Here is a 27,915-nt window from a genome sequence, read left to right on the forward strand (position 1 = left end):
CCACCTGTCATTGCTTTAATACTGTGTTAATACTTTCTTTTAAAATACAGTCTCTTCTGAGGTAGACCATAACTGCAGAGCATCGTCAGACAGGAGATAAATATGTCCATGTACAACACGCAGCAAAATGAGGTAGAAATGGTTACAGCCGGAGGACAGGTGCCTGACCCTGACTGGGGGGGAAGGAGCAGGCTAGCTAGCAGAGGCCACCCTCCCCCCGCCGGCCCTGGGATTCTTTGGTATGTCCCCCCTCCCCCCAGCCCCCACCAACATTGCCAGAGCTGAACCTGCTCTTTTCCCTACTACCTTGGTGTCTAGGAGGTAGGTACCGGTAGCCTGGGGGCTGTCTCCTTGTGCAAAGTCCCCCAGGCCTGGGGAACAGGAAGAGCCCGGGAGAGCAGCCTGGGTCTTGGTCAGTGAGCCCCTGGCTACCCCCAGAGCCGTCTGCCTCTTGAAGACACGGATCCCAACCCTTCTTCTTGACTGGCTCCGCCCACCCACCCCCTGCGCACGCGCACACACACCTGAGAGAGAATCCCTCGCTCACCGCACGCTCCCTCTGCACCCGGCTGACTCCCGGGAGAGGAGAGGGTTTGGAAGAGACCAAGAGGGAAAAGCAAGCAGCTTTCCTGACAGCGCTCCCGGGCCAGCATGGGCCCTCAGCACCTTGGCACCTGGAATGTCCCCCAGGGACACCCTCCCTGCCAGGACGGGGAGGTGGTAGACTCTGTGGGAGCTCCATGGGCAGTCAGGGGCAAGGGAGAGCGGCTGGGCTGGGGGAGGGAAGAGGAGGCGCCCCCTTGGACCAAAGCTCAGAAGTGTGAAACAGAGTAGGGGTGCCTGCCCGGGTGGCCCGGGGAAGGAGAGGGCTAGGGCTCTCAGAGAAAAGGGCTCCAGGCCTGGGGGAAGTGTGGGCCGGACCGCGGCTGCATCCTGCATGGCGCCAGTCTCTGTCGCACCTGCAGCTCAGAGCTGGGCCTCTGAGGGGCCCAGTGAGGGGTGCACAAGCCCCCCCCCCACCCACACACACAGGGAAGGCAGCTGAGGGCTGGCAGTCTTCCCTGCCCAGGTGACTGGGGGCTCTCTGCTCAGGCAGGGCCCCCGGGTGAGATGGCTTCTCTGGGGACTTTTTGCCTTCACCCCCTTGGCCATTGGGGCCCTCTTAGCCCACTTGCTGGACCAGGAGCAGGCCATGGACAAGGGGTACCCCAACTCTGGATTAACCCTTTCCCAGGAGATACTAGGCTGCGGCAAGGGGTGGGGGGAGCAGCAGGCAGGGAGCAAGCCCCACCCCCTCTGAAGACCACCCGGCAGCCCCCCATACACACCCCTGCCTACCGCCACGGGACTTGGGGAGGAAGCCCTGAGGAATACATTCTGTTTCTGCCCTGGCAGAGCTCCGGGTTTTGCCCTGCCCCTGTCCCAAGCCCGCTACCAGCAGCCAAAGTCCAACATTCTTTCTGAGGTCAGTTTCTTCCTGAGTTGTCAAAAGAAAAACAGCAAACGCTACACATCTTACAAAAATAAGAGGCCTAAAATAAAGAAGCTACATTTCTGGGATTTCTCCTCAAAAAAAAAAAAAAAAAACAAACAAACAAAACAAAAACAAAACAAAACAAAACAAAAAACTCTTCTTTGGGCTTTGGGTGTGTTTTTGTTTTTTTTTTTTTCTTCCCAGCTGAGTGAGAGATAAGGAGGTGGGAGGAAAGTCTCCCGCCCTCCCCAGTCCCGGGGGCCTCTGGCTCTCCCGGCTCAGGGACAGTCAGAACCAGGGGGCCAGGGACAGCGGCAGAGGCGCGGGAGAGACACCGCAACAAGGCGCAAGAGAAACAGGGCCAGCGACAAAGCGACTGCAGCGAAAGCGGAGGAGTGCAGGGTGCCATTTTGCAGGAGGCAAAAAGGAATTGTGGCGGGGGGGGGGGGGGGGGGGAGAGTGCCGGCCCCGTGCGGGTCCGCCCCATCGCCTGCGGAGATGGTGAGCCTCCCTTCCACAATAAATAGGAAAGAAAAAACAAAAACAAAAACAAAAACCTGAGTACACAGCGCATCTGGCATCTGGACCTGCCTGGAAGAAGCGTCCTCCTTCCCCCAAAAATGAAATCCACCCGCAAAGCACCCCCCATCCCCAGCCCACTTTGGCCAACGGCTTTCCCCGCAAGCGGCGGCGGCGCCCGCGGTCCTCCGCGCGCGCCTTCAGTGTCCGGAGCCGTACATCTTGTCCCACTCCACGAACGAGTCCAGTTCCTTCGGGGAGGCCCGGGGGCCCACCTTGGCTAGCGCCGCCTCCAAGTCCTTGTAGGAAAGGGGGCGCTGCAGCCCCGCCAGGCCCGTTCCGGCCGCCGCCTGCTGGCACAGCTGCCCCAGCTCGGCCCCGGAGAAGCCCTGCGTGCCCTGCACCAGGGCCGCGAGCTCCCGCTCGCTCAGCGCGCAACCCTGCTGGGCCAGCGACCGCCGCAGAATCTGCCCGCGGGCTGGGCCGTCGGGCAGCGCCACGTAGAAGCGGAGCGCGAAGCGCCGGCGGGTGGCCTCGTCCAGGGCGGCGGGCCGCGCGGTGGTGCCCACCACCAGCACGCCGTCGGCCCCCGCGCCGCAGCCGCCGTCCAGGCAGGCCAGCAGCGGAGCCTGCAGCGCGCCGTCGTCGCGGGCGGCCAGCAGCGCGTCCAGCTCGCTGAGCAGCAGCACCGCGGGCGGGCGGCAGCGCGCGGCCGCGAAGGCGGCCTGGAGGAGGCGCGCGCCCTCCGCGGCGCCCGGCGCGGCCAGCGTCGCCCCGCGCAGCCGCAGCAGCGTCGCGCCCAGCTGCGTGGCCAGGCAGCGGCCCAGCAGCGCCTTGCCTGCGCCGCGCGGCCCGAAGAGCAGCACGGTCCGCGGCGGGCGCGGGCTGCCCGGGTAGGCGGGCGGCCTCAGCAGGGGCCACACCAGCTCCTCCTCCAGCGCCGCCTTGAGCGCGCCCTGGCCCGCTACGTCTGCCCACTGCACCGGCGGGCCGCAGTCCAGCATCTTGCTCGTCACCAGCTCCAGCGCGCTCTGGTCCACGCCGTTGGGAGGCTCCCCCGACGGCACCGCGAAGCCGCCGCGGGGAGCCGGCGCCGGGGCCCGCTCTGGAAACTTATCGAAGGGCTCGAGCTGGGGGCCGTAGGCCGGGGAGCCCAGAACCTTCAGCGGGACGCCGCCGCCGTACTTCCCCGACGCTTCCTCCGCGGCTCCCGGCGGCTTGGCCCGGAACCCGTTGCCCCGACATTCGCCGTTGTCCGCGGCGGGGTAGGGGGCGCCGTCGGCCGCGGGGGCTTTGGCGGGCTCGTACGCGTACTTGCGGTAGCGGCCGTCCGCGCCCTCGTCGGCAGCCTTGCGCTTCAGCGACACTCCGGCCTCGGCGCCGGGAGCAGCCGCCTGGAAGCCATAGGAAGCGGGCGCCGGCCGCGGCGGCGCGGGCGCGGGCAGGGGCGTGGGCGCAGCGAGGCCGGGGGTCAGGTAGGGAGCCGGGGGCGCGGCCGGGGGCGGCGGGAGGGCGCCGTAGCCGGGCTGCGCCGCGTAGCCGCCCGCGGGATAGTTGTAGAGCGGCCCCGAGGGGCCGTACCCCGGCGGCGGCGGCGGCGGCGGGGGCTGCAGCAGCGCGGCCGGGGGCGGCGGGGGTAGCGTGGCCCCGGTCTGCGTGCAGTAACCGGGCGCCAGGTACCCGCCGCCGTAGCCGGCCGCGTACTCGGGCGCCGCCGACGTGGCCCCGCAGGCGTTGCCGGCGTACAGGGGTTCAGGCAAGTTCCCCGCTAAAACCGGGGAGCCCGCGAGGCCCCCGGTACCGCCCGCACCGCCCGACTTGGTTCCCGGGAGGCCCTCGTGGAGCGAAGCCAAAGGATAGGGCGGCTCGGGCCCCGGCCAGGGCTCAGGGTCCGCCTTGGCGCCGTTGAGGAAGGCGGCGTCGCCGTAGCCGCCCAGGGTGGGGCGCTCGTAGGGCGAGTCCAGGACCCCCGAGTACTTCTCTGCGTAACGTTTGAGAAGGTTGGAGGCAGTGAGAGCGGAGATGTCGTCGTGCGCCCAGGCGTAGTGGCAGCGCTGGCGACCCCCCGGAGGCAGCTCCAGCTTGTGAGCCGGCGACGGCGTGGTGGAGGAGACGTCCAGGTGCTGCTCTGGCCACTGGTTGAGGGGCTGGGCGTGCTCCTGTGTCCAGTGCATCTTTGACAGAGCTGCAGGTGAGAGAGAAGGGGGGGGGGCGCGACGGTTGAGAGCCAGCAGAGGCCTCTGGGAACCCGACTCCACTGACGGGCAGCCCCCGCCAGCCTCCTACCCTCGCACGCTTGACACCAAAGCCCCCTTCTACCCCGGGATTTAAATGAGCTCCAAATACTGCCCTCAGAGCCAAGGGAAGCCTCCAAAGGATACGGCCAACAGCTGAACTCGCCCTTCCCCCTCCTGGTGTCCAGGAGGTCGGTGCCGGTAGCCTGGGGGCTGTGTCCACCTTGATCTCGAAGGCAGTGGTTATGATTTTGTCAAAGACGAGTGCCCGGGGTTCCTGACCCTCCGGCTGGAACTCCCACATGCCCTCTTCCCAGTGGCGGCCCCTGAGAATCCAAAGCCCCCTTTGGGCCCCAGGTCGGAAATGCTCCCTGCGTGTGCCTCTCAGCCTCACGGTCCCTGACAACCCGCTGTGGTTGACCCAAAAGTCCCTTCACTTCCTCTCCATGCGGTGTCTGGGCCTCTGCCTGGTGAAGTTGGAGCGCCCCGGGGTTCCACCCCCCACCAACAACGGCACCATAATGGCTGTGTGCCCAGGGCGGGTACCTGCCGGCTGCTTCATTCCCCAAATGCATCTCGCCACAGTACACAAGTATTACTCAGGCCCTATTGCGGAGAAAACAGGGTCACACGATCACAGACTGCGGGTCACAAATTTCTGAGTTTCCCAGAAACCAGACGAATGTGGGATTAGACTCACTTTGTGATGTTAAAAAAAATTTTTTTTGCTCAAAAGAAGCAAAAAGGGGGCTGGCACTGTGGCACAGCAGGTGAAGCCACCACCTGCCATGCCAGCATCCCACATGGGCACTGGTTCAAGTCCCGGCTCTTCCAATTCTGATCCAGCTCCCTGTTAATGGCCTGGGAAAGGCAGCAGAAAATGGCCCAAGTGCTTGGGTCCTTGCAACCAGGTGAGAGACCTGGAGGAAGCTCCTGGCTGCTGGCTTCGGATCAGCCCAGCCATGACCTTTGTGGCCATTTGGGGAGTGAACCAACGGATGGAAGACCTGTCTCCCTTCCTCTCTCCAATCTGCCCTTCAAATAAATAAATAAATAAAGCCACTGCCTGCAGTGCCATTATCCCATGTGGGCACCACTTCCAGACCTGGCTGTTCCACTTCCGATCCAGCTCTCTACTCGTGCACCTGGGAAGACAGAAGATGGCCCAAGTCCTCGGACCCCTGTACCCATGTGGGAGACCCGGATGAAGCTCCTGACTTTGGCCTGACCCAACCCTGGCTATTGTGACCATTTGGGGAGTGAACCAGCAGATGGAAGATTCATTCATTCTCTCTGTCTGCCTCTGTAACTGCCTTTAAAATTGGGGGGAGAGGAAGGGGAGGGGGCGGGAGGTATGAGTCAAACTCTGCTAAAACAGACCCAGGGCCTGGGGACCAGCACTGCCCCAGCATATGGCTCCAGTGGGCCGGCCCGATCCTAGAACAAAATCTCTTTTCTTTCTTTTTTTTTTTTTTTTTTTTTTTTTGACAGGCAGAGTGGACAGTGAGAGAGAGAGACAGAGAGAAAGGTCTTCCTTTGCCGTTGGTTCACCCTCCAATGGCCGCCGCGGCCGGCGCACAGCACTGATCCGATGGCAGGAGCCAAGAGCCAGGTGTTTTTCCCGGTCTCCCATGGGGTGCAGGGCCCAAGCACCTGGGCCATCCTCCACTGCACTCCCTGGCCACAGCAGAGAGCTGGCCTGGAAGAGGGGCAACCGGGACAGAATCCGGCGCCCCGACCGGGACTAGAACCCGGTGTGCCGGCGCCGCTAGGCGGAGGATTAGCCTAGTGAGCCGCGGTGCCGGCCCAAAATCTCAAAAAACTAAAAGGGCCCACGGTGTGCCAAGAGACAAGTATTTTTGCTGTGGATTATTTCTCAGACTTAAGCTTCTGATGAGTTACTGAACAGGTTTGGGCATTCTCACAATCTAGGCAAATTTTTATTGAGTAAATCCCGAGTGCTTTGCTAACCATGAATGGGCTGTTTCAGCCAGGTGGGAGAGATCCCTGTGAGGCGACATCCCTATCTAAAGCGGGGACATAGGCATGTGTGCCTGGGGCTCTGCGCTCTGGCCAGCATGCCACACCTGGTTAGAAGGCCTCACCGTGGAGGTGGCAGCTTTATGAGAAGATGAGTGAGAGTGAGGGGCCGAGCTGACTAGGCAGGCTAGAGGCAGCAGGGTATCCCAGATCACAGGCACAGCACCTCCAAGGGTGTGGAGCACAAGACACTCAGAAAGCCAGGACCAGGGCTGGCATTTGAACGCTTGTGTCACCGGCCTCCCACATCAGAGTTCCTGGGTTCAAGCCTGCTTGGACCATCCAGCTTCCTGCCCATGTACACCCTGGGAAGCAGCAGCAATGGCTCAAGTACTTAGGTCCCTGCCACCCATGTGGGAGACCTGAATTCAGTTCGTTGGGTCTGCCCGGCCCCGGCTGTCACAGGCATGAGGAGTAAACCATCAGGTTGAAGAGTTAGAGAGGAGAGGCAGAGAGAGAGGTCTTCCATCTGCTGGTTCCACTCCCCAGTTGGCCACAATGGTCGGAGCGGCGCCGATCTGAAGCCAGGAGCCAGGAGCTTCTTCTGGGTCTCCCACACAGGTACAGGGGCCCAAGGACTTGGGCCATCTTCTACTGTTTTCCCAGGCCACAGCAGAGAGCTGAATTGGAAGTGGAGCAGTAGGGACTTGAAATGGTGCCCACATGGGATGCTGGCACTGCAGGCGGCGGCTTTACTCACTACATCACAACACTAGCTCCATCTCATACATTTTTTTTTTAAAAAAGCAAGTCAGGGGCCGGCGCTGCGCTCATTAGGCGCCTGCGGTGCTGGTACTCTGGGTTCTAGTCCCAGTTGCTCCTCTTCCAGTCCAGCTCTCTGCTGTGGCCCAGGAGGGCAGTGGAGGATGGCCCAGGTGCTTGGGCCCTGCACCCACGTGGGAGACCAGGAGGGGGCACCTGGCTCCTGGCTTCAGATCGGCGCAGTGCAGTGGCCGTAGAGGTCATTTGGGGGGTGAACCAACAGAAGGAAGCCGTTCTCTCTGTCTCTCTCTCTCACTGTTTTAACTCTGCCTGTCAAAAAATAAATAAATAAAAATAAAATAAATAAAAATAAAATAAAAAGCAAGTCAGGGCAGCGCCCTTTCTCAAGGTGCTTTACTGCCACCCTCTGGACAACCGTCATAATACATAATACATAATGAGTATGGTATGATTTGTACCCCCTTAGAAGTAGAGCAGGTTAAGCCACCAACTGGGGTGTCCACATTCCATGTCAGAGTGCCAGTTTGAGTCCTGGCCCCTCCTCTTCCAATCCAGCTCCCTGCTACTAAACACCCTGGGAAGCAGCAGGTGATGGCCCAAGTACCTGGGCCTCTCCCACCCACGTGGGAGACCAGGATGGAGTTCCAGGCTCCTGGCTCCAGCCAGACCCAGCCCTGGCTGCTTTAGGCACCTGAGGAATGAACCAGAAGATGTAAGATCTTTGTCTCTCTTCCTTTCCAATACATTAAAAATGAAAAGATTTAGAGCAGATAAATTAGTGAAAGGCAGATTCTCCTGTACTGGTCAAAGCCTCAGATTGTCTTAGGAAAGGAAAAAAAATGAGGGCTGGCACTGTGGCACAGTGGTTTGAAGCCCCGGCCTGAAGCATCCACATCCCATATGGACGCCAGTTCGAGTCCCGGCTGCTCCACTTCCCATCCAGCTCTCTGCTATGGCATGGGAAAGCAGTAGAAGATGGCCCAAGTCCTTGGGCCTCTGGACCCATGTGGGAGACCCACAGGAAGCTCCTGGCTCCTGGCTTCAGATTGGTGCAGCTCCCGCTGTTGCGGTCATTTAGGGAGTGAACCAGCGGTGGAAGACCATTCTCTCTCTGTAATGCTTTCAAATAAATAAAAATAAATCCTTTATTTAAAAAATGAAGCAGCAGAGCTCCTGGGCAGTGCACAGCCTACAGAACCACACCTGTGGGACCGTGGGGAGCACCCAGACATGCCGGACCCCCAGAGCTTTGAGCAGGGGTAGAGAAGAGGCTGGAGCTCACCCAGCGTCCTCTCTGGGGCAGAAGACAGGCTCTGAAAATAAACCCAATGTCGTTGTCACCGCCCTAGGGAAGGTGGAAGTCGGTGCAGCCTCCCTCCAGAGGCACGAGGGCGCACAGCTGAGAGTGGTCTGGGGGCAGCTCTCGCCCACAGGGCCCCTGAGATGGGCAGCATTACTCGGTAATTTCCTGTAACTTCAAGGTCACAAGTGGCTGTGGCAGGATCACGGGAGGTAAGCGTTGTATTGCTGCATGGACCCTAGCCAGTTTGGGATTTGGGTTTTGTTTGTTTGTTTGTTTCCTATTTACCGGTATCTCTGCCTTGGCTCCTTCCCATAGAGGGAAGAGAGTTGGCTTTGGTGCCAGGGAGAAGCAACCCCGTGCCGAAAGGCGTGGACTTTGGGGAATAATGCGCTGCGTGTGTCCAAGCAGCTGGAGGACAGGACCCCAAGGGCAACTTCGGGGACAGGTGGACGTCCCCCTTCCACTGTGTATGTGGGTGTCAGCACGCCACGTGCGCCCAAGACATGGGTGATTTGGGACCAACTTACATCATGACTGCTTTGAATTATGATTTTAAAATAAAAAAAAGCCTCTGGATCTAGACGTATCCACACACATCTCCTCCAGGCCCCACCGGCCGCTCTGGTCCTCCTGGTTGCTGTCACATGGTATCCTCGGTCCCTCGTACCCTGAGGCCCTGGGCCGAGCTCCCTCAGACCCTGGCCCCCATGGTCCTCCCTAAAAAGCCTCACCCTCAGACCAACCTCAGGGCCCCTGCTGCGTGCTGGGGATGGTGGGTCCCTTGAGTCCTCCTCCACACCTGCACCCCAACTCCATGCCACCCCCTCCTTTCACCCCTGGATTCAGCCCCTTCCCCAGTGGGACCTTGCCCGGGACGCTTCATCGACCACTTGATGGCTAACCCTCAGCCTCCTTGGATACCGGCCCTTCCACTTTGGGGAACTCTCTTCCCATTTCAGCCAGGAAAGAAAAAAATATGCAGCCATTGCGTGGCTCTCCCTCACCTCGGGCCCTGATTTCACCTTGCCATCCCTGCTGGACCTCAGGCTGGCAGCTGGCGCCCGCGTGAGCTCCGCCTCTTCTCTTAGCACGGCTCAGCTTTTCCCGCCTTCCAGATACCGCCCTGGACCCAGTCCCTCCCTCCCGCCCCCCAGCAGCCAGCCCCCTGCTCCCCTTCTGCGCTGCTCCTGGGGCGTCGGGCCCTGCCTGCAGCAATGCGCCCTCTGCTGGCGGGCCTCCCCTGTTCTACCCGCGAGCAAGGCAGCCGAAGGCGATCCTGGAGCCTGTAGGACTCTCACCCCCTCCTTCCGGGACGGATCGCAGCCGCCCCAGGACCAGGCTCCACAGGATGGCAGGAGGAGAGCAGAAGTGTGAGGCGAACACAGGTGAGGCTGCAGTGGGGCCCAGAATGCTGCTCACACGAGCCCAGACGCACACCAGCTTGCTGGCGTGCGCACAGCACACACAGCCTCCAGAGGGTCGGTGGAGCCTGCTGTCTCCCCGCCCTGTCCCCAGGCCGGCCACAGGCCACAGTCCTGCTATCACACAGACAGCACCCCCAACCATTCCAGCTCCTGCCCGAGCCTGCAGGAAAGAGCCCCTGCCCCAGTCCCCCAGAGCACCTGCCCCCTCCCTTCCAGGTTCCCGGGCCACACCCAGTCCCCTGGGAATCAGCTCTGACGGCCGGAGACCTGGTCTTCATAGAGGCCTGGGCTCTGTGTGACCCATGGTGCTGGCCCTCATCCAGCCTGTTTCTCCATCCAGTAAAGGACACATAGAGTGGTTTTAAGGGTTAAAATGTTGGGAAGCCAGTGCTGTAGCATATCGGGTAAAGCTGCTGCCTGCAGTGCCAGCAACCCAAATGGGCGCCAGTTCAAGTCCCGGCTGCTCCACTTCCTGATCCAGCTCTCTGCTGTGTCCTAGGAAAGCAGTGGAAGATGGCCCAAGTCCTTGGGCCCCACACCCGCATGGGAGACCTGGAAGAAGCTCCTGGCTCCTGGCTTCAGATCGGCGCAGCTCCAGCCATCTGGGGAGTGGAACCAGCAGATGGAAGAACTGCCTGTCTGTCTGTCTGTGACTCTGCTTCTCAAATAAGTAAATAAAACATTTTTAAAAGTAAAAAAAAAAATGTCGGTGAAGTACACAGTCCAGCATCCACTAAGAGCCCACCCAGTAACCCGTGCTGCCAGTGACTCAGCATGTCTGTCACACCCCCCCTCCCTGGGAGAAGGGAGCTGGAACATTCTCTGCCAGTGTTTCCAGGCAATGGAGACATGGCACACTGGTCTTTGTGCCTTTCCCCAGCACTCAAGCCATGGAAGCCAACCAGTCCCATTCTCTGCTTTGCGTATCTCACCGGGCCCTGGCAGTCCTGAGATCAATACCATTATCATCCCATTCTCCAGATGAGGAGACTGAGGGTCAGTAGGAGTACCACCTCTTCGAGGTCCCACAGCCACTCCACAGTGGAGCCCAGCACTCTGGCTACAGAGCCAGGCCTGATGGATTTGCCAGGCTGCCTCTCAGCCCAGCCTTTGGTCCTTGGGGCCACAACACGGCTGTACCAACACTCCTATGTGCTGGCTCACAAGCGTGGCCGTGGCCCAGAGCTGTGCACTGAAGAAGAATCTCATCTCCTCCCAGCAAAATGGCGCCCTGCCACACCTATCTGCCTTGTGTCCCCCTCAGGTGCTTCTGCCCCCCTGTGGCCCTCCATGCGTGTGGCCTCTGGCAGGCTCAGCTGGTGCGCCCCTCCCCCTTTCCCTGGCATCCTGGGCTGCAGGTACCTGAGCTGTCATTGAGACCACAGGCAAGACCCCTGACATGCTCTGTGTCCACTTTCGTCATCTGTGTCTTGAGACAGTTGGCTTTGGTAGGTAGACTTCAGACATTTTTCTTCCCTCTAGAAACATTTACAATAAATTTCAGGGGCTGGCATTGTGGCGCAGCAGGTTAAGCCACTGCCTGGGACACCAGCATTCCCGTATGGGCGCCGGTTCAAGTCCTGGCTGCTCCACTTCCAATCCAGCTCTGTGCTGATGACCTGGGAAAAGCAACAGATGATGGCCCAAGTGCTTGGGCCCTGGCCACCCACATGGGAGATCTGGAAGAAGCTCCTGACTCCTGGCTTCAGCCTGGATCAGCCCTGGCCATTGTGGCCATTTGGGGAGTGAACCAGCAGACAGAAGATATTATTTCTCTCCCTCCCCCTCTCCCTCTCCCTCCCCCTCCATGACTTCAAATAAGTAAATAAATCTTTAAGGCCGGCCAGCGCTAATCCTCCGCCTTGTGGCGCCAGCACACCTGGTTCTAGTCCCGGTCAGGGCGCTGGATTCTGTCCCGGTTGCCCCTCTTCCAGGCCAGCTCTCTGCTGTGGCCAGGGAGTGCAGTGGAGGATGGCCCAAGTGCTTGGGCCCTGCACCCCATGGGAGACCAGGATAAGTACCTGGCTCCTGCCATCAGATCAGCGTGGTGCGCTGGCCGCAGCGTGCCGGCCGCGGCGGCCATTGGAGGGTGAACCAACGGCAAAAGGAAGACCTTTCGCCCTGTCTCTCTCTCTCTCACTGTCCACTCTGCCTGTCAAAATAAATAAATAAATAAATAAATAAATAAATAAATAAATAAATAAATAAATATAAAAAAATCTTTAAGGCCAGCACTGTGGCATAGTGGGTAAAGCTGCCACCTGTGATGCCGGCATCCCTTATGGGTGCCAGTTCAAGTCCCAGCTGCTCCACTTCCAATCCAGCTCCCTGCTGATGTGTCTGGGAAAGCAGCGGAAGATGGCCCAGGTGCTTGGTCCCCCGCACCCTTGTGGGAGACCTGGAAGAAGCTCCTGGCTCCTGGCTTCGGATCGGCCCAGCTCTGAATGTTGTGGCCATCTGGGGAGTGAACCTGTGGATGGCAGACCTCTACCTCTCTCTCTCTCTCTCTCTGTGTGTCTCTGTCTTTCCTTCCCTCCCTCTGTAACTCTGCTTTTCAAATAAATAAATTTAAGAAAAAAAGAGTTACAGAGAGAGGGAGAGACAGAAAGGGAGAGAGTACTAGAGCCATCTTCTGCTGCTTTTCCCAGATCTTCAGCAGGGACCTGGATCGGAAGTGGAGCAGCAAGGACTAGAACCGGCGACTGCCGGCACTGCAGGCAGCAGCTTAACTGTCACACACTGGTCCCACTGTTCTACTTCTGACCCAGCTCCTTGCTAATGCGCCTGGGAAAACAGCAGAAGATGGCACAAGTGCTTGGGCCCCTGCACCAACACGGAAGACCCAGATGGAGTTCCTGGCTTCTGGCTTCAGCCTGATCTGTCTGTAGTGGGCAGCTGGGGAGCGAACCAGTGGATGGAAGATCTTGCTCTCTCCCTCTCTCTGTAGCTCTGCTTTTCAAATAAATGAACACATTTTATGCAGGGTGGGAGGCCCAAGACCTCCCTAGATCTCAACAGAAACTGAGATTCTGGATTCATTACCAGGAGGAAGGACCGACACCCCCCACCACCATACCAAATAGGGCTTGGGGGCAGGGTGGAGAAGGAGGGGCAGCTGGACAGCGGATGCGCGCCTGTGTGGAAAAGGGGCCGAGGCCGCCCTTCTGGGCAAGGCTTCTCCAGCTCCATTATCTCCGCCTGGGACGGAGGGGCTGCGTGGAGAATCCCATTGTCCGGCCCCGCACAGGGAAACCCCATTCATCCATTCACCATGGCTCCCACAGGCCTTTTGTCCCAGGCTTTTTGTCTGCTGCTCACAACCGGTGCCCTGGGTGGGTTGCAGGGGTAGGGGGAAGGGGTGGGGGTCTTGGGCTGGCCGCCTGGCAGAGCCTCAACAAGACTGTGCCCCCTCCTCTGGGCCCTGCCCCCTCATGCCAATCTCCAGTCACAGCAAGAGAGAGGAGATGGAGGGGTGACAACGGCACCCGAGAGGACAGGTCACCTTCCCCAGCTGTCGCCCCACCCACCCTGGAAGTCTGACTGGGGGATGCCGGGGCCTGGGCCAGGGTCTGGCTTGGGTGGGGCTCAATGCATGTTTGGGATGAGCCGTGGGTGGGGCTCAATGCATGTTCGGGATGAGCCGTAGGAGGCCAGAGTGGAAACTGCACGATCCAGTGTGTTCAGGCTGCAATGCATTTGCGGCAGGTGCACGGCGCCACTGCCCCCTCTTTGCAGACAGCAAGTTTTTATGCCACCTCCAGCGGGCCGGGCCCGAGGACCAGCACTGAAGACACGCGGACTGGGCCCAGGCTCCCAGGCTGGAAGATGAGGTGGGAGTGTCCATAGCCAGGCAGGAAGGAGGGAGACAGGAAAGAGAGAGAAAAAGAAAGAGAAAGGAGGGGGGAAGAGAGGGAGGGAGGGAGGAAGCAGGGGAGAGGGAGGTGTTCAAAGGATGCCAAGTTTCTGCTAGGAGAGGTCAGTGCAGGAGAGCTATTGTTCAGTGTGGTGATTGTGGTCAATCACAACATACTCAGTATTGGAAATCGCTCAGGGAGTCGATTCTAAGTATTCTCAACACAGATAAGTATGTGAGGCAGTGCATATGTTAATTAGCTTGATTTAGTCATCCTCCAATGTATGCAGATTTCAAGACTTCGTACTTGTACACCATGGATATATACAAGTTTTTAAAGCTTTTTTTTTTTTTTTTTTTTGAAAGGTGGAGGAGTTGGGGAGAGATCTCCGATCTGCTGGTTCTCTTCCCAAACAGCCACACGGTTGGGGCTGGGGCTGGGCCAGGCCAAAGCCAGCAGCCTAGAACTCCATCCACTTGGTACATCCTCCACTGCTTTCCCAGGTGCATCAGCAGGGAGCTGGATCAGAAGTGGAGCAGCCGGGACTCGAACCAGCAGCCACATGGATGCCAGCGCTGCAGGTGAAGGCTTAGCTCTCCACGCCACAGTGCCAGCCCCGAAGGTAAGCTTTAAAATAAAAACTTGTCATTATATTACCCTTAAAACATCTAGACAAATGTTTATTACTGAGGAGGAATCACGGGAGAATGATTTTTTTAAGCCATGCAGGGAAGAAAGCTGGGGCTTCAGACACAGCTGAGAGTCTTTTCGGATGCAGACTTGGGATCTGGAAGAGGGAAGGGGGGATGCCCTGGGGATAGGGTGGAGGGGAGGTCCCAGCCAGGAGGGAAGGAGAGAGCAGCACCCAGGGAGACGGCGGTTGGCCCGAGGCCACACAGCCTCCTGCAGGGAGAACCGGAACCAGAGTTTGGAACCTGACCGGCCTGAGTTCTGTCCCACCTGCCCAGGCTGGGTGAGACAAAGATGCACACTTCGGGGACATAGCCTCTCCTGCCCTCACACTCTGTCCCTGGTGGGGGAAGGTGAGCATGCCGGGCCCAACAACACAGAGCCAGCCAGCGCTGCTTCCCTAATATCCTGGCATGGCCAGCCCTTCCCTGTTCAGCTCCAAGGCCAGCCCTCTCCCGGCACTGCCGCCCATCACCCACCACAGTGCCCCGCCCCCCGCCACCGCCTACTCTTCCTCACACTTCCCTGATCCCTTCCTGCATCCCTCCCTGGCCTCTCCAGCTCCAACCGAGCCCTGGCCTTCCTGGGGAGGCTGTAACAAGCCCCACTAACAAATACTGGAGTATTCATCCCATTTCATGGGAAAAAAAAAACACCAAAATATCTAAATCCCTCTCTAGCTACATCCTCTCTCTACTTGCTTGTTACCCTGCACCTGCACCCCCAACAGCAACAACAGTGAAGTGGCTACTCCGGGTACAGCCAGGCACCCTGCCCCACATGCCACCTGTACCACGCGCACGTTGCCGGTCAGCGGTCAGCCCGCGGTGCACAACTCCCAGTGCTGGGCTGGCTCTTCAGGCCAGCGTCCCCTCCCCCCACTGCCACACTTCTCCCTGACACCCCCATAGCCCGGACTGAGCTGCAGAACCAACACTTCCAGAAGCAGGCTTTGCTGGCCCGCCCTCCGTCTTCCCCGTCACGGACTAGGGCAGCGTCACCCTCGCTGTCACCCTTCCCGCCACCAAATCCTTCAGGCTGAACTTCCAACTCTATCCCTGAGAAGCCACTTCTCCTGCCTCCAGGGACAGCTCCCCGCTGGATGGCGGCAGCAGTCTCCCAGCTCACGTCCCCAGCTCTACGCCACCCTATGCACCGGCTACTGTCAGCACCCACCTGGGGGCCTAGCAAACACTGCCCACCATTCATTCTTCCCCCAAAGTGTCTGCTGGCTCCCACGGCACTCAGGATAAATTCCAAACTCATCACCCTGGCCTGCCTGATCCTTAAACCCTCAGCAGGTGGGCTTTACCTGCTCCGCTCCAGCCCCACTGTCCCCCTCAGTCTGGTGTTCACTGTGTAGCACTCAGCCTAATCTGATGAGGACTTCCTTGTCTGTGGGACCCAGGAGGGCTTCCATGAGTGAAGGACTTTGTTTCGCCTACTGATACATCTCAAGCACCTAGGACAGTGCCTGGCACACACTAAGTTCTTAATGGACTATAGGCTAGATGGATGGACGCATGGATGAGTGGGTGGGTGGGTAGATGTATGGAAGGATAAATGGACAGGTGGATAAGTGGATGGATGGACGGGTGGATGGATAACTGCACAGAAAGATGAGTGGGCGGATGGATGGATGAGTGGGTGGGTGGATGAGTGTGTGTGGATGGGTGAATGGATGGATAGTTGGACAGATGGATGGGTGAGTAGATGGATGGATGGATGGATGAGTGAGTGGGTGGATGGATGGATGGATGGATAGACAGATGGATGAGTGAATGGACAGATGTGTGTGTGGATGGGTGTATGGATGGATAGTTGGACAGGTAGATGGAAGGATGGATGGATGAGTGGGTGGGTGACTGTGTGGGGATGGGTGAATGGATAAATGGACAGATGGATGGATAGCTGGACAGAAGGATGAGTGGACGGATGGACAGATGGGTGGGTGGGTTGATGGATGGATGGGGGGCCAAGGAACTTGAAGTTGCCTCTGTGTCAGATAAAGAGTCAAGGTGACTACATTTGAGCCCACCCAGGACACTAAGCGGCAGGAGGTGGAGCCAGGAGGCGACCTCGGGGGTGACAGGGGAGTTTGTGTCTGTGAACCCAGGAGACCACACAGCCCTGGCCTGGCTGGAGCTGAAAGGCACCCACTCCAGCCCCCATGGGCCCCACCTGGCCTCCCTCTTTAAAAAAATCTCCCTCCTTCTGTCTCCACCGGTGCTCAGACCTCTGAGAGAGGACAAAAGGGCCGATGGAATTCCCATCAAAGGCCGCCGGACACATGGTAAAGAGATCAGGGCCCTTGGGAACCTGCTTCCTGGAGGCAGTGAGGCCTCCGCGCCAGCCTGGCTCCTCTCTGGGCCGGGGGTGGGGTGGGGTGGGGGTGGGGCTGTGGCCTCGGCCCTCCTTGTGTGTCAAATGCCACACAGCAGGCGGTCTGCAGGAGAAGCTGCCGCATCTGGGCTGTGTGCTGTGTGCGCGCGCGCGCGCGCGCGCATGCGGGGGAGGGGGCAGCGCTGAAATCCCCGCCTGCATCTGCGGTCAGGGCCACAGCCGCGCTGGGACCATCTGTTGTGGTCCTGAGAAGCCAGGCCAGGGGCCACACCCTTGTGGAAGGAGCTGGCTCCTTCTCCCAGCTTCACAGTTGTCCCTTGCTCCCACATTTCGCCCCGTGCCCGCCAGACAGGTGTCCTTCTCCCCATTATTGTCCATGGGAGGAAAGGGTGGCTCAAGGAGGCAAAGTGAACCTGTGAAGGTCACAACAGCTAAGAAGAGGGGCCCTGGAGGGGCTGGTACTGTGGCATAGTGGGTAAAGCTGCAGCCTGCCAGTGCCAGCATCCCATATGGGCGCCGGTTCTAGTCCCGGCTGCTCCTCTTCCGATCCAGCTCTCTGCTGTGGCATGGGAAAGCAGTAGAAGATGGCCTAAGTCCTTCGGCCCCTGTACCCTCATGGGAGACCTGGAAGAAGCTCCTGGCTCCTGGCTTCAGATCAGCACAGCTCTGGCTGTTGTGGCCACTTGGGGAGTGAACCAGCGAATGGAAGACCTCTCTCTCTCTCTGCCTCTCCTTCTCCGTCTGTATAACTCTGACTTTCAAATAAATAAATAAATAAATAAATAAATAAATATTTTTTAAAAAAAGAAGGACCTGGACCCATTCTGCCAGCCCTTCCTTACCCGAGCCTTGACGAAAATGCCCAGGTGCCAAGCAGGGCCCTCACATCAAAATCAGCGGGTCTCCAGGGCTCCCTGGCTAATGCTCAGCTCCAGCCCGAGCCTCAGCCCCACTCACCCCCTCTTTCAAGAAGTCTTCTTGGATTACCATCACCAAGGAAGTTCCCAAGACGTGTCAAAGCCTCGCTCCACTTCTTCCCCAGTGCAGGCTGTCTGTCTCCTTAGGTGTTCATCTTTCCTGTGCCCCACGGCCTCTTAAGTCTCAGCCACGACCCCAGCCAAAACTACAGTCACTCATGCGGTGACCCGTCCACGCTAACAAAGCCCCCACCACGCCCAGAGGTAGTGGGAGGGTATAAGGCTGGACAGGTGCGCTCCCTAACCGGCTTGATCAGGTAGGGACATGGTCTGCTAGGGGCCTGATCCTTGCTCCAGGCCAGATGAAAATCCTTTGTCTCTGCCCAATGATCTGGGCACAGTGGACACCCCAGCCCCCACTCCTCAAATAGCCACGCACCCATGCGTATGCATACATATACACACATACTCCCAGCTGCGGCCATGAGCCCCCTCCCATGGCCCTCTGGCCAATTGCAGCACTGGAGACTAAGTCCCACTGTTCTGTGCCCCCCCCCCCCCGCCGCCCCGGACTACACAAGCTCAACCTACAACTGACAAAGCGGGGGTGGGGGAGCTTGGGAGGAGACACAGCAGGGGGGTGGGCGCCTGCTAGGGGCTGGGAGGAAGCTGACATGGGGGGCCCAGCTCCCGCAGTGGGTAAGCAGCCCATAAAATCTCAGTTCCCACAGTCACCGATCAGACAGCCCCTGGATGACCCAGGAAGCTGGGGTTGCTCTAGGTAAAGGCCCTGAGAACCTGCAAGCTGGACCCAGGACCCAGGCTGCCAATGCTGCACCTGCAGACACAGCCTCATCGCGATTCCCAGGAAGGGCACTGGGCCCCTGCCTGCCCCACCCCCGTGTGAGCCTTGGGTCGGGGGAGGGCTCAACCTGGCGGCCATCTTTGTCCATGCTCGGGCCTGAGGCTGCCCGCCGGACTGCAGCCTCATCAGAGCCGCTGATCACTTTTCCAGCTCTGAAATGCTCCCCTCCTGCCCGCCACCTTCTCTTGGGGGCTTTCTCCAGACCCGCCTCCTGGGGCTCCACCCTCAGCTCAGCCCAAGCCAGGCAATGTCCAATGTCCACTGCTGTCCTCGTCCTCTCTCCCTGCAGGAGTCAGGCCAGGAGACCCAGCCTGGAAATCACCCTTGTCCTTCCCCTGAGAAAACACGATTTATCTGAATTTGGTTTGCTCCACGTGGTCAGGCACTGCCGGCATGAGGAAGCCACTCTGGTGAGCCCAGCATTTTCTCTCTGGGCACTCTCCAGGAGGGTCCAGGCTGCCTGCCCCCTCGAACCTCGAGTCTCTGTGGCTGGGAACTGACCCGTGCCTGGAGCTGCAGTGGACTTCAATAACGGGGCTGGAGGGGCTGGTGCTGTGACATAGCCGGTAAAGTCGCCACCTGCAGTGCCAGCATCCTATATGGGCGCCAGTTCAAGTCCCGGCTGCTCCACTTCCTATTAGCTCTCTGCTGTGGCCTGGGAAAGCAGTAGGAGATGGCCCAAGTCCTTCGGCCCCTGCACCCGCATCGGAGACCTAGAAGAAGCTCCTGGCTCCTGGCTTTGGATCAGCGCAGCTCCAGCCATTGCAGGCAATTGGGGAGTGAACCAGGAGATGGAAAACCCCTCCCTCCCTCTCCCTCTCCTTCTCTCTCTTTGACTTTCAAATAAATTAATTAATTAAAAAAAAAAAAAAAAACGGGGCTGGAAAGGCAGAGATGGAGGCCAGGGTGCACCTACCTCTTCTTCCCAGAGAGCTCCCGACACAGCCAGAGCTGTCACCTCCCAGAGGTGGCAAACGAGGCTGGGGGCCTGAGCTCCAGCAGGGGTGAGGGGATTATAGTACGAGCCCCATCTACAGTGGGACACAGTCTTTCCTGCCTTCTGCCCCGTCTTCACCCTCACTGCTGCCCCCAGCCCACCCAAGACAGCCTGACCCGGTCGGGATATGAGTGAGGCAGGTGCCTGAAGCCTCAAAGACTGACCCAGGGCTGGGGGGCTCCAGGCACACTCTAGCAAGCCCAAGGAGGCCATCTGGAGGTCTCAGCCCCCCACCCCTCCCCGTGATCAGCTGTCCCAGGAGTAGCACCGGCCTGAAACAGCCTCCAGGATGCTGGGTGGATGTCCCCATGTTCTCAATACCACCCAGAAGGGCTCAGGGTTTGAGACAGGGCCAGGGGCAGTCTCCACCTGGGTGCTGCAGCCTGGGAGAGTAGAGGAAGGGCGGGACTCTCCAAGGCAGCTCCCAAGGGAGAAGCCTGCTGGGGCCCACAAGAGCGCCATCCTGCGGGAGTGAGATCCCCAGCCCTGCCCCTGACCGCCTAGCCGTCACTGAAATGCAGACTGAGTGGTAGATCCCAGTTTCCCGGGGATGCCCCAGCTTGACCCTGAACCCTGAGAGGCCTGGCGCCAACTTCCCCTCTGCCAGCAGAGAGAGGAGCCCCAGGGCCCTGCCTCGCAGCCCCCACCCTCCTCACCCTCCTGCCACTTAGAAACTGCCCTGGGCAAGTTCACACGCTCAGCTCCAGGCCTCTCTGCAGCACCTTCGATGCCCAGACTCAGCTGCAGCCCAAGCCTCATTTTCCCAGGGGTCCCTGGGAACCCAAGAGGAGACATGGGATTTGGCGTGGGACTCTGTAAGCCCGCCGGGGGGCCGCAGGGGCCGAACACAGCCTAGTGCACCTCCTGTCCAAGCAGACAGACATCTGGGAGACGCTGGGTCTTCTCAGGGCTCCAGGAGTGCCGCTGACACCTTGTGTGAAGTGGCCCACAGTTCTCACGTGTTCTCTCTGCCCCCCACCTGCCACCAGGGCCCCTCTCTGGCACCTTCCTCCACATCGGCCCAGCCCCGGGCCCGTTAAGGGATGATTGGCTTTGCACACGGGACCCACTCTGCTTCTCCCAAGGCTGCAGGGGACTCCAATGAGCTGGCCCATGCAACACAGGTGCCCAGTGAGGGGGGACTGCCAGCTCTGGACAGCTATGCCCGTCTCCTCTGGGGTCTGCATCCTGGGTATACCTGGTATGGCAAGGTCAGGGCTCTCTCCAGGTCTAAGCCATAGGCCCTGTGGCTATCGGGAACAGATGTGTGTTCTCAAAAGCACTTTCTCGGGCCGGCGCTGTGTGTTAAGCCGCCACTTCTGACGCCAGCATCCCATGTGAGTGCTGGTTTGTGTCCCAACTGTTCCACTTCCGGTTCGGCTCCCTGCTGGTGCACCCGGGGAAGGCAGTGGAGGATGCCCCAACTAACTGGGCCCCTTGCACCCATGTGGGAGACCCGGATGGAGTTCTAGGCTCCTGCTGTCATTTGGGGAGTGAACCAGCAGATAGAAGCTCTCTCTCTCTCTGACTCTCAAATAAATAAATAAATAAATCTTTTAAAAAAAAAAAATACCGTTCTCACTGCACAAAATAAAAGCAACCAGGACCATAAACTCCATGAGCGACATGGAAATATGATTCTACCCATGAACTCTCCAAGGGCTGCCGATCACAGGTCTGAGCCCAAAAGCCCAGGGTCTCCTCCAGGCCCCCCTCCCACCCATCACCAGGAGCAGGGTCCGGGGGTGACTTGTGGCATTTCAGGTTGCATGTGGCTGCCAAAGGCTGGGTGACTTTCTGTTCCTGGCCCGGCAGGGGGTGCGGGAGAGACATCCCCCCCCCGGGGGGGGGGGGTCTGGGCTGCCCAAAGGTGAGTAACAGGCCCAGGCAGCCCACCCAGCCTCCTCCTGTCCCTTCCCAGGCCCGGGGGTGCTGAGCTGAGTCACTCCAGCTATGCAGCTTGGCCGGTCCACCTGGTATGAGCGGGCAGGGCCACAGGCACAGAGAGAGAGAGAGAGAGAGAGAGAGAGGATGCTGAGGAGGGCCCACAGCCCCTTGCTCTGTCTGCCCGTATGGGATTCCCAACACCAAGTTTGCCCTAGGTGCTTCCACCTGTAGGTCAAGGTCACTTACATCACCCAAGGGCCACAGGGCTTTATTCCCACAGGACAAAGGAGGACCCTGAGGCACAGATAACTTAGGAAACCCAGTTAGACAGAGGGCGATCGCCCAGGCAGTCTCCAGCCAGGTGCTTGTCTGCCTCCCACCTGAGAACCAGACGTCATCGCTCCCCTTTAATAGCTAAGAAAACAGAGGTGGGGGCTGGCACTGTGGCATAGGAAGTTAAACCTCTACCTGCAGTGCCGGCATCCCATATGGGTGCTGGTTTGAGTCCCAGCTGCTCCATTTCCGATCCAGCTCCCTGATATGGCCTGGGACAGCAGTAGGAGATGAATCAAGTCCTTGGGTCCCTGCACCCACGTGGGAGATGCAGAAGCAGCTCCTGGCTCCTGGCTTAGCTCTGGCTGTAGTGGCCACATGGAGAGTGACCCAGTGGATGGAAGATCTCTCTCTCTCTCATCTTTCTGTCTCTTCCTCTCTCTGTAACTCTGCCTCTCAAATAAATATTTAAAAAAAAAGCACTTGGCTCTGTCTGAGAACAGGTGGGCTGCCTGCAAGTGCTGAGCTCCCCGTCGGCAGGGACATTCAGCATCCGAGTGCCCGGGCAAGTGCAAGCACTCTTCTCATCATCTCTGGGTCGCCGCCACTTGGCTGTCTAATAGACAAGTCCCAGACTGAACTCCAGACCTCCCCCAGCCCATTAGGGCAGCTGCATCTTTCTCAAGGAAGGGCCCAGACCCTAGAGTTCAAGCCCAAAGAGGTTCAGCACGGGAGATGCTGTTTTGAGTGACAGCCTTCTGGGAAAGCAGCCTCCATGTGGAGTAGTGCGGGTCCAGCCACCAGCGAGATGCCATCCCCTTGGAGGAGCTGGGTGTGAGGGCAATCTGTCCTGGGGGCTGAAGTCCCCAGGGAGCAGACAGGCAGGCAGGCTGGGTGGGTGGGAAGGGTCCATTTTCAGGTATAACCCAAGCCCCACCAGCTTTCTTCCCCCTTAGCCTGGACAGAACAAACTCCACCAGCCCCCTGAACATCCACAGGCCACAGCTGCAGGTAGACACTCTCTAAGCTGCAGGCTTAAAAAAAAATTATTTGAAGGGCAGAGTTACAGAGAGGGAAAGAGAGAGATTTTTGCATGTGCTGGTTCACTCCCCAAATGGCCAGGACTTCAAGTCAAGCCAAAGCCAGCAGCCAGGAGCCAGGAGCTTCTTCCAGGTCTCCCACGTGGGTGGCAGGGGCCTAAGTACTCAGGCCACCCTCCACTGACTTTCCAGGCTCATTAGCAGGGAGCTGGATCAAAAAGTGGGACAGCCAGGACTCCAACTGGCACTCACATGGGACGCTGGCACCACAGGCAGCGGCTTAATCAGCTGCGCCACGATCCAGGCCCCCAAGGAGGGGCCTTTGTCCCCTTTCCCTACATCACTTGGCACAGCCTCACCAGGAAATGACTCCCTGTGCCAGCCAAGTAGCTGGTGTTCGCCTGCGGCCTCCCCGCTCCAACCCGTCCTGTCCCCTCCCCAGCTCCTGTGCCCTTAGAGGCTCCCTTAGCCCAGGGAATACAGGGATGGTTGGTCCTGAAAGCATAGTCTGTCCCTTCACTTCTGAGCCGGCCCCCAATCCTTGCAAGGTCCCTGAAGGTGGCCCCGTATCAGAGGGTGTGGGATGATTCAACACCTAGATGCTGACCCATCTAAAAGGCCATGGCAAGCAAGGCCAGGGCTGGAGACACCCTCTGTGTCTCCCTGGCCACATGGGAGGCTGAGGGCTCTTAGTGGACACCCCAGGCATGCACGGCCCAGCTCAGGGCTCAGTGAGCCTGGAGGGAGCCTCGGGGTCCCAGGACTCCAGGCCCTGGCTGGGTAGCCTCTGAAGCCTGGCTGAGGTCCCCGGCTTTGCAGACTGCTCACTGTGGGGAGGCACCAAGGAGAAAAGAGCCAAGGCTCTGGGGTGGCTCCCACCGCAGTCTCCTCTCCCCGGCCGGGCAACCAGGGCCACGGCAGTGCTCATGAGCTGGGCGCTGTTCTGAGGCCCACCTCACAGAGGACAGAGCGTGTTTCATGAGTGTTATGTGAGCGTGGGCCACGGATCCACGCAAAGGCTCGGAGCCAGGTTTCCCTGCCACTCCTAAAACAGCAAAGCCCTCCCAACCAGGGCTGGGATGAGCAGCTCAGACCCCGACCTGGCAATGGATCCCTTTCCACCTGAAGGCTGGCCCAGCCCCCACCGCCCCCCCACAGCCCCTGCCAACACCACGGCCATAGAGCAAGCACTGAGGGCAGAGGCCGCCAGCCGTGGGCTGCAGCACATCAGAGGGGGCCGGATTGGAGTGAGAGTTTGGGGAGCCCAAGAACCCTGGAAAGCAGTTTGCAAAACCTGGTACCAATTAACAGCAGGACATTTTTCTGGGGGGCGACTCTGATTAGCCCCTCCAACGGCTCTGAATCAAAATCCACTATGGGGGCCAGCACCGTGTTGCAGTGAGCTAAGCCTCCACCTGCAGTGCTGGGATCCCATGGGTGCCAGTTCGAGTCCCAGCTGCTCCACTTCCAATTTGGCTCTCTGCTATGGCCTGGGAAAGCAATGGGAGATGGCCCAAGTCCTTAGGCCCCTGCACCCATGTAAGAGAACTGGAAAAAGAAACTCCTGGCTCCTGGCTTCAGATCTGCCCAGCTCCAGCCATCACGGCCATCTGGGGAGTGAACCAGTGGTTGGAAGATAGCTCTCTCTCTCTCTCTCTCTCTCTCTCTCTGTAGCTCTGCTTCTGAGATAATAAAGAAATAAAATCTTTATTTAAAAAATCTATTTTGGATCTCCACGCTGGGCAATCTTGAGGGTGACAGGCATTTAAGCATCAACTCCACTCCCATCCTCCGAGGCCAACTGAGCTGCCACTCCAGGAGACTGTCACAGATGTCACTGCAGCCCGTCAGGGGCCCCCTGCCCTGGTCGTCTCCCTCATCGGCTCTCCAGCTGCCCCAAACAGCAGAAGACTCCAGGACACTCGGAGGTCTACCGGGTGTGGGCAAGGTAGGGGCCCTCAGTATTACAGGCCGCAGGTGCACCCAGGCTCGGGTCCCCCTCCGCCATATGCAGCCCTGGATCCTCACGGAGCTGTGCTCCTGCAAGGAACCTGGTTTGCCTGAAATCGGGTGAGGGAGTCTTAACTGCCCAGTTGAGAGTAGAGGCGAAACTGCTAGCAGGCATAGGAAGGCGGGGGGAGACCCGGCCTGTCCTCTGCCCTCCCTGGCTGACCGACGGTGGGGGGAGGGGGAGGCAGGAAGGCGGGCTCCTAAGGGTCCAGAAACTGCAGCAGGAGGAGCTGGGGGGTGGAGAGTGGGGGGAGTCTGGGCCCAGATAATAAGCAATTGTTAATGTAATCCATATGGATCCTGACTGGCCTCTCTGTTTAACAGGATGATAATGGCAGGGAAGGAATGCGGGTCCACGGGGAAGGAGAGGGGCAAAGTCCTCCCACACTTGGGGGTGGGGGTGGGGAGAGGGTCATGGAGGAGGAGGAGCAGCAGCAGCAGCAGGAGACCCACCCAGGGGTCTCCACCACCCAGGAGCAGAGAGCGATTGGCCTGGAAGTGACCAGAGTGGGCGCTGTGCAGGCTGCCTGGCGAGAAGCCCTCACAACCCGCCTTGTACTGGGCCCGCAGACACTGGTGGGCACCCACAGGGTGCCACGCTCTGCGGGGAGGGGGGCAGGCAGGAGGGAAAGGGTTATGTTCCACAAAGGCTGCAGCCAGGCACAGGTGCAGGGCTGGGAGGCCACGGAGGGAGGGAGGAGCCAGCGACAAGACTCTTGGGAGGCTCTGGAGCAATGTGGCATCCAGGCTGGGCCTTGAAGAATGAGGAGGCTGTGGGGAGACGGGGACAATGGGGAAGGCCTTTGGCTGGGGGAACTGCAGGGCGCAAAGGCAGAGAGGCGTGAAATTGCGTGGAGAGAGTCTGAGATTTCAGCAATAAAGCTGTGGCCCAGGGGAGGGAGGGGATTCTTGATCCATAGAAGCTGCGGCCATGGATGACCAGCAGGAAGGCAGGAAGGGGCACTGGAGTCTGCTCTCCCAAGCTCCTCAGGGTGCGGGCTGCAGAATTGTCCAATTACAGCCCAGCCCGGGGCCACACCACAGCCAGAGACTGGAGCAGAGTTCCCAGCGCCTCTCAGCCCCCTCTTCTTCTCCCGGGGAGATGGGGGTGCCCCCGAGGAATGGAGGCAAGCCAGGCCTCAGGAGAGAGACTGCACCGCTCCACACAGCTACAACCCCTTGGTCCAAGAGAGCTTCCTCCAGAACCTACTACAGCCCGGCGATCAGGGGCGCTGGGGCCTCTGCGCACACCGATGAACTCAAGAAATCCACGAAACGGTCTTAACGTGGGAGAGGGGGATTCACCAGGCCCCGCCCCGTTCCTCGCCCACCCCCAGGAAGTCTCGCCCCGCCCCCTGCCCCCGAGCGCTCCGGGCCGAGGGGAACCGCGCGCACCCCGGCTGGTGCCCAGCGCGCGGGTCCTAGGAGGCCGGGGGTGGGGGGGCAGCAGGCCACAGCCTCTGCTCCCGGGTTGGGAGGCTCGCGGGCGCCGACCACGGAAGATGCCTTGTGGGGGTCGGGCTCGCCCCCCACCTCCGCCCTGAAGGACCAGAGGTCTTTGGATGCACCTCGGCACCTCTGGGCCGCTCCACAGCAAAGGCCGAGGCTGGGATCCGAGAAGCGCCCCCACGCCGGAAGCCCACAGTGGGGCTGGCGCCGGGTCCCCACTCCTCGGTGCCGGAACGAGGCAGGGGCCGGCTCGGCCGCCGCAGCCCGTGCGGACGACAACACAAACATTCTTCCGTCCTCTATTCTCCTCCAAATTAGGTATCCATGGAGACAGGGCCGGCAGCCTGACAGCCCCACGGCCTAATCCTGATTTAGTGACCGTCCCTTTAACAGCCCACCCACCCGTCCACCCACCCCTGCGCTCCGGGCCGCCGCGGGGCGCCGGCTCCAGGCTGCTCGCACTCGCCCCGCAGACCCCTTCCCAGGCCCCCTCCTCCGGCGGGGCCATGGGGGGCCGGCGGGGCCGAGAGAGGGGGGTCCACGTCCCGCTTGGGCACCTACTGCGTACCCAGCACCCCGCGGGGGCCCCTCTGCGAATTGGACCCTAGCATGGGAATCTCTGTGTAGCCCCGAGCGGATGGGAAGTTTCGGGGGCTCCCTCCAGGTAGGGGGAGCTCAGGGGGTGTCCTCTGCAGCCTGCAGCACACGGGCGAAGGTAAGGGGGTGTCCCTTGCAGCCCCAACACTCAGAGACTGGGCTCTGCGCTCCCGGGCCACGGCAGGAAGAAGCGGAGGGGGTGGGCGTTAGGGGCGCGGGCACCCGAAGTAGCCTCGGTCTCCTGTCACTGCTCCGTCACCACGCTGGGGAATCTCCGGGCCGTAACCCAGCCCCCACCCCTCCCACACACACACAGGGGCCGCTGGACAAAGACCTGACGGAGTGGGAGGGGCCTGCGGGCCGGCCCTCGGGCTCCGGACGCTAGATCCTTCTGGGACCCGAACCCGCAAATCTGGCTCCCCGCTCCCCCCGCCCCCAGCAATCGCGCAGGCTCCCCCCCACCCCCCGGAGTCGGCTGCTCCCTAGGGATGCAGCCTGCGCACTGGAAGGGGTGGCGAGGGGGTGCCCGTCGGCGGCCCAGCGGCGACCCCCTGCTCCGCCCGCGCCCTCCCCCCGGGAAGTGACCCTCGGCTCCCACGCACCCGCTAGGGTCTCTCGCCGGCCTTGCCCTCCGACCCCCGCCTAGTTGAACCCCGCGACCCGCAGCCCCCGCCCTCTCCGGCCCTCTCACGGCCCCGCGCCCGCGGACAAAGCTCCGGACACCCCGACCGAATGGTCACCACCCCCTGACCCCGGCCCGCCCGCGCGCTCCCGTGCCTGCCCCCGCCCCGGTCCGCAGCCCCCGTACCTCGGCATCCCGGCCGGGTCCTAGGTGAGCGTGCGCGGCCTGGGAGGGCGTCCGGCCCAGGGACCGGGGCGGGGGCGCGGGCCGGGGGCGACAGGCCAGGGCTGGGGGGCAGCGGCGCTCACCATCCTGGAGCCGCTTCTGCTGCGGCTGTTGCGGCCGCCGCGGCCGGGAGCGGGACTGGACAGTGGGGGTGGCCGGACAAGGGGCGGCCCCGGCTCCCCCCGCAGGCAGGACCCCCACCCCCACCCCCGCCTCCCCTCACCCGCCCCAGCGCCCTCCCTCACAGGCCCTCGCTCCCCTCCCCTTCCCCTGCTCCTCCCCTCCCCTGGTGCCCCTCCCTTCCCCCAACTCCCGCCCCTTCCCCGGCCCTCTCCACCCCCGGGCTCCTTCCCCGCCCTCCCCCACTCGCCCCCGCCCCGCCCCCACCTCCCCGGGGCTCGCCCGGCCCCTCCTCGCCACCCTCCCCGC

At 60.4% G+C, this 27,915-nt stretch overlaps 1 protein-coding gene across 2 annotated transcripts; it reads right to left on the reverse strand.

The window, feature by feature from the left end:
• Positions 1-27,705, reverse strand: FIGNL2 (fidgetin like 2). 2 transcript variants are annotated; one of them, XM_070052257.2, is made up of 2 exons: positions 27,448-27,705; positions 1-4,178 (listed from the first exon to the last, which is right to left on the reverse strand). In XM_070052257.2, exon 2 carries the CDS (start codon positions 4,165-4,167, stop codon positions 2,194-2,196), a length of 1,974 nt encoding a protein of 657 aa, XP_069908358.1. In that variant the 5' UTR covers positions 4,168-4,178; positions 27,448-27,705; the 3' UTR covers positions 1-2,193. The 2 variants fall into 2 exon arrangements, with proteins under 2 accessions (XP_069908358.1, XP_069908359.1); XM_070052258.2 differs by having other exon boundaries at positions 27,570-27,662.
• Positions 27,706-27,915: the final 210 nt, after the last annotated feature.

The sequence above is a fragment of the Oryctolagus cuniculus genome, chromosome 11, assembly GCF_051225735.1.
Source record: "Oryctolagus cuniculus isolate XC-2025 breed Fujian yellow rabbit chromosome 11, ASM5122573v1, whole genome shotgun sequence".
NCBI lineage: Eukaryota > Metazoa > Chordata > Mammalia > Lagomorpha > Leporidae > Oryctolagus > Oryctolagus cuniculus.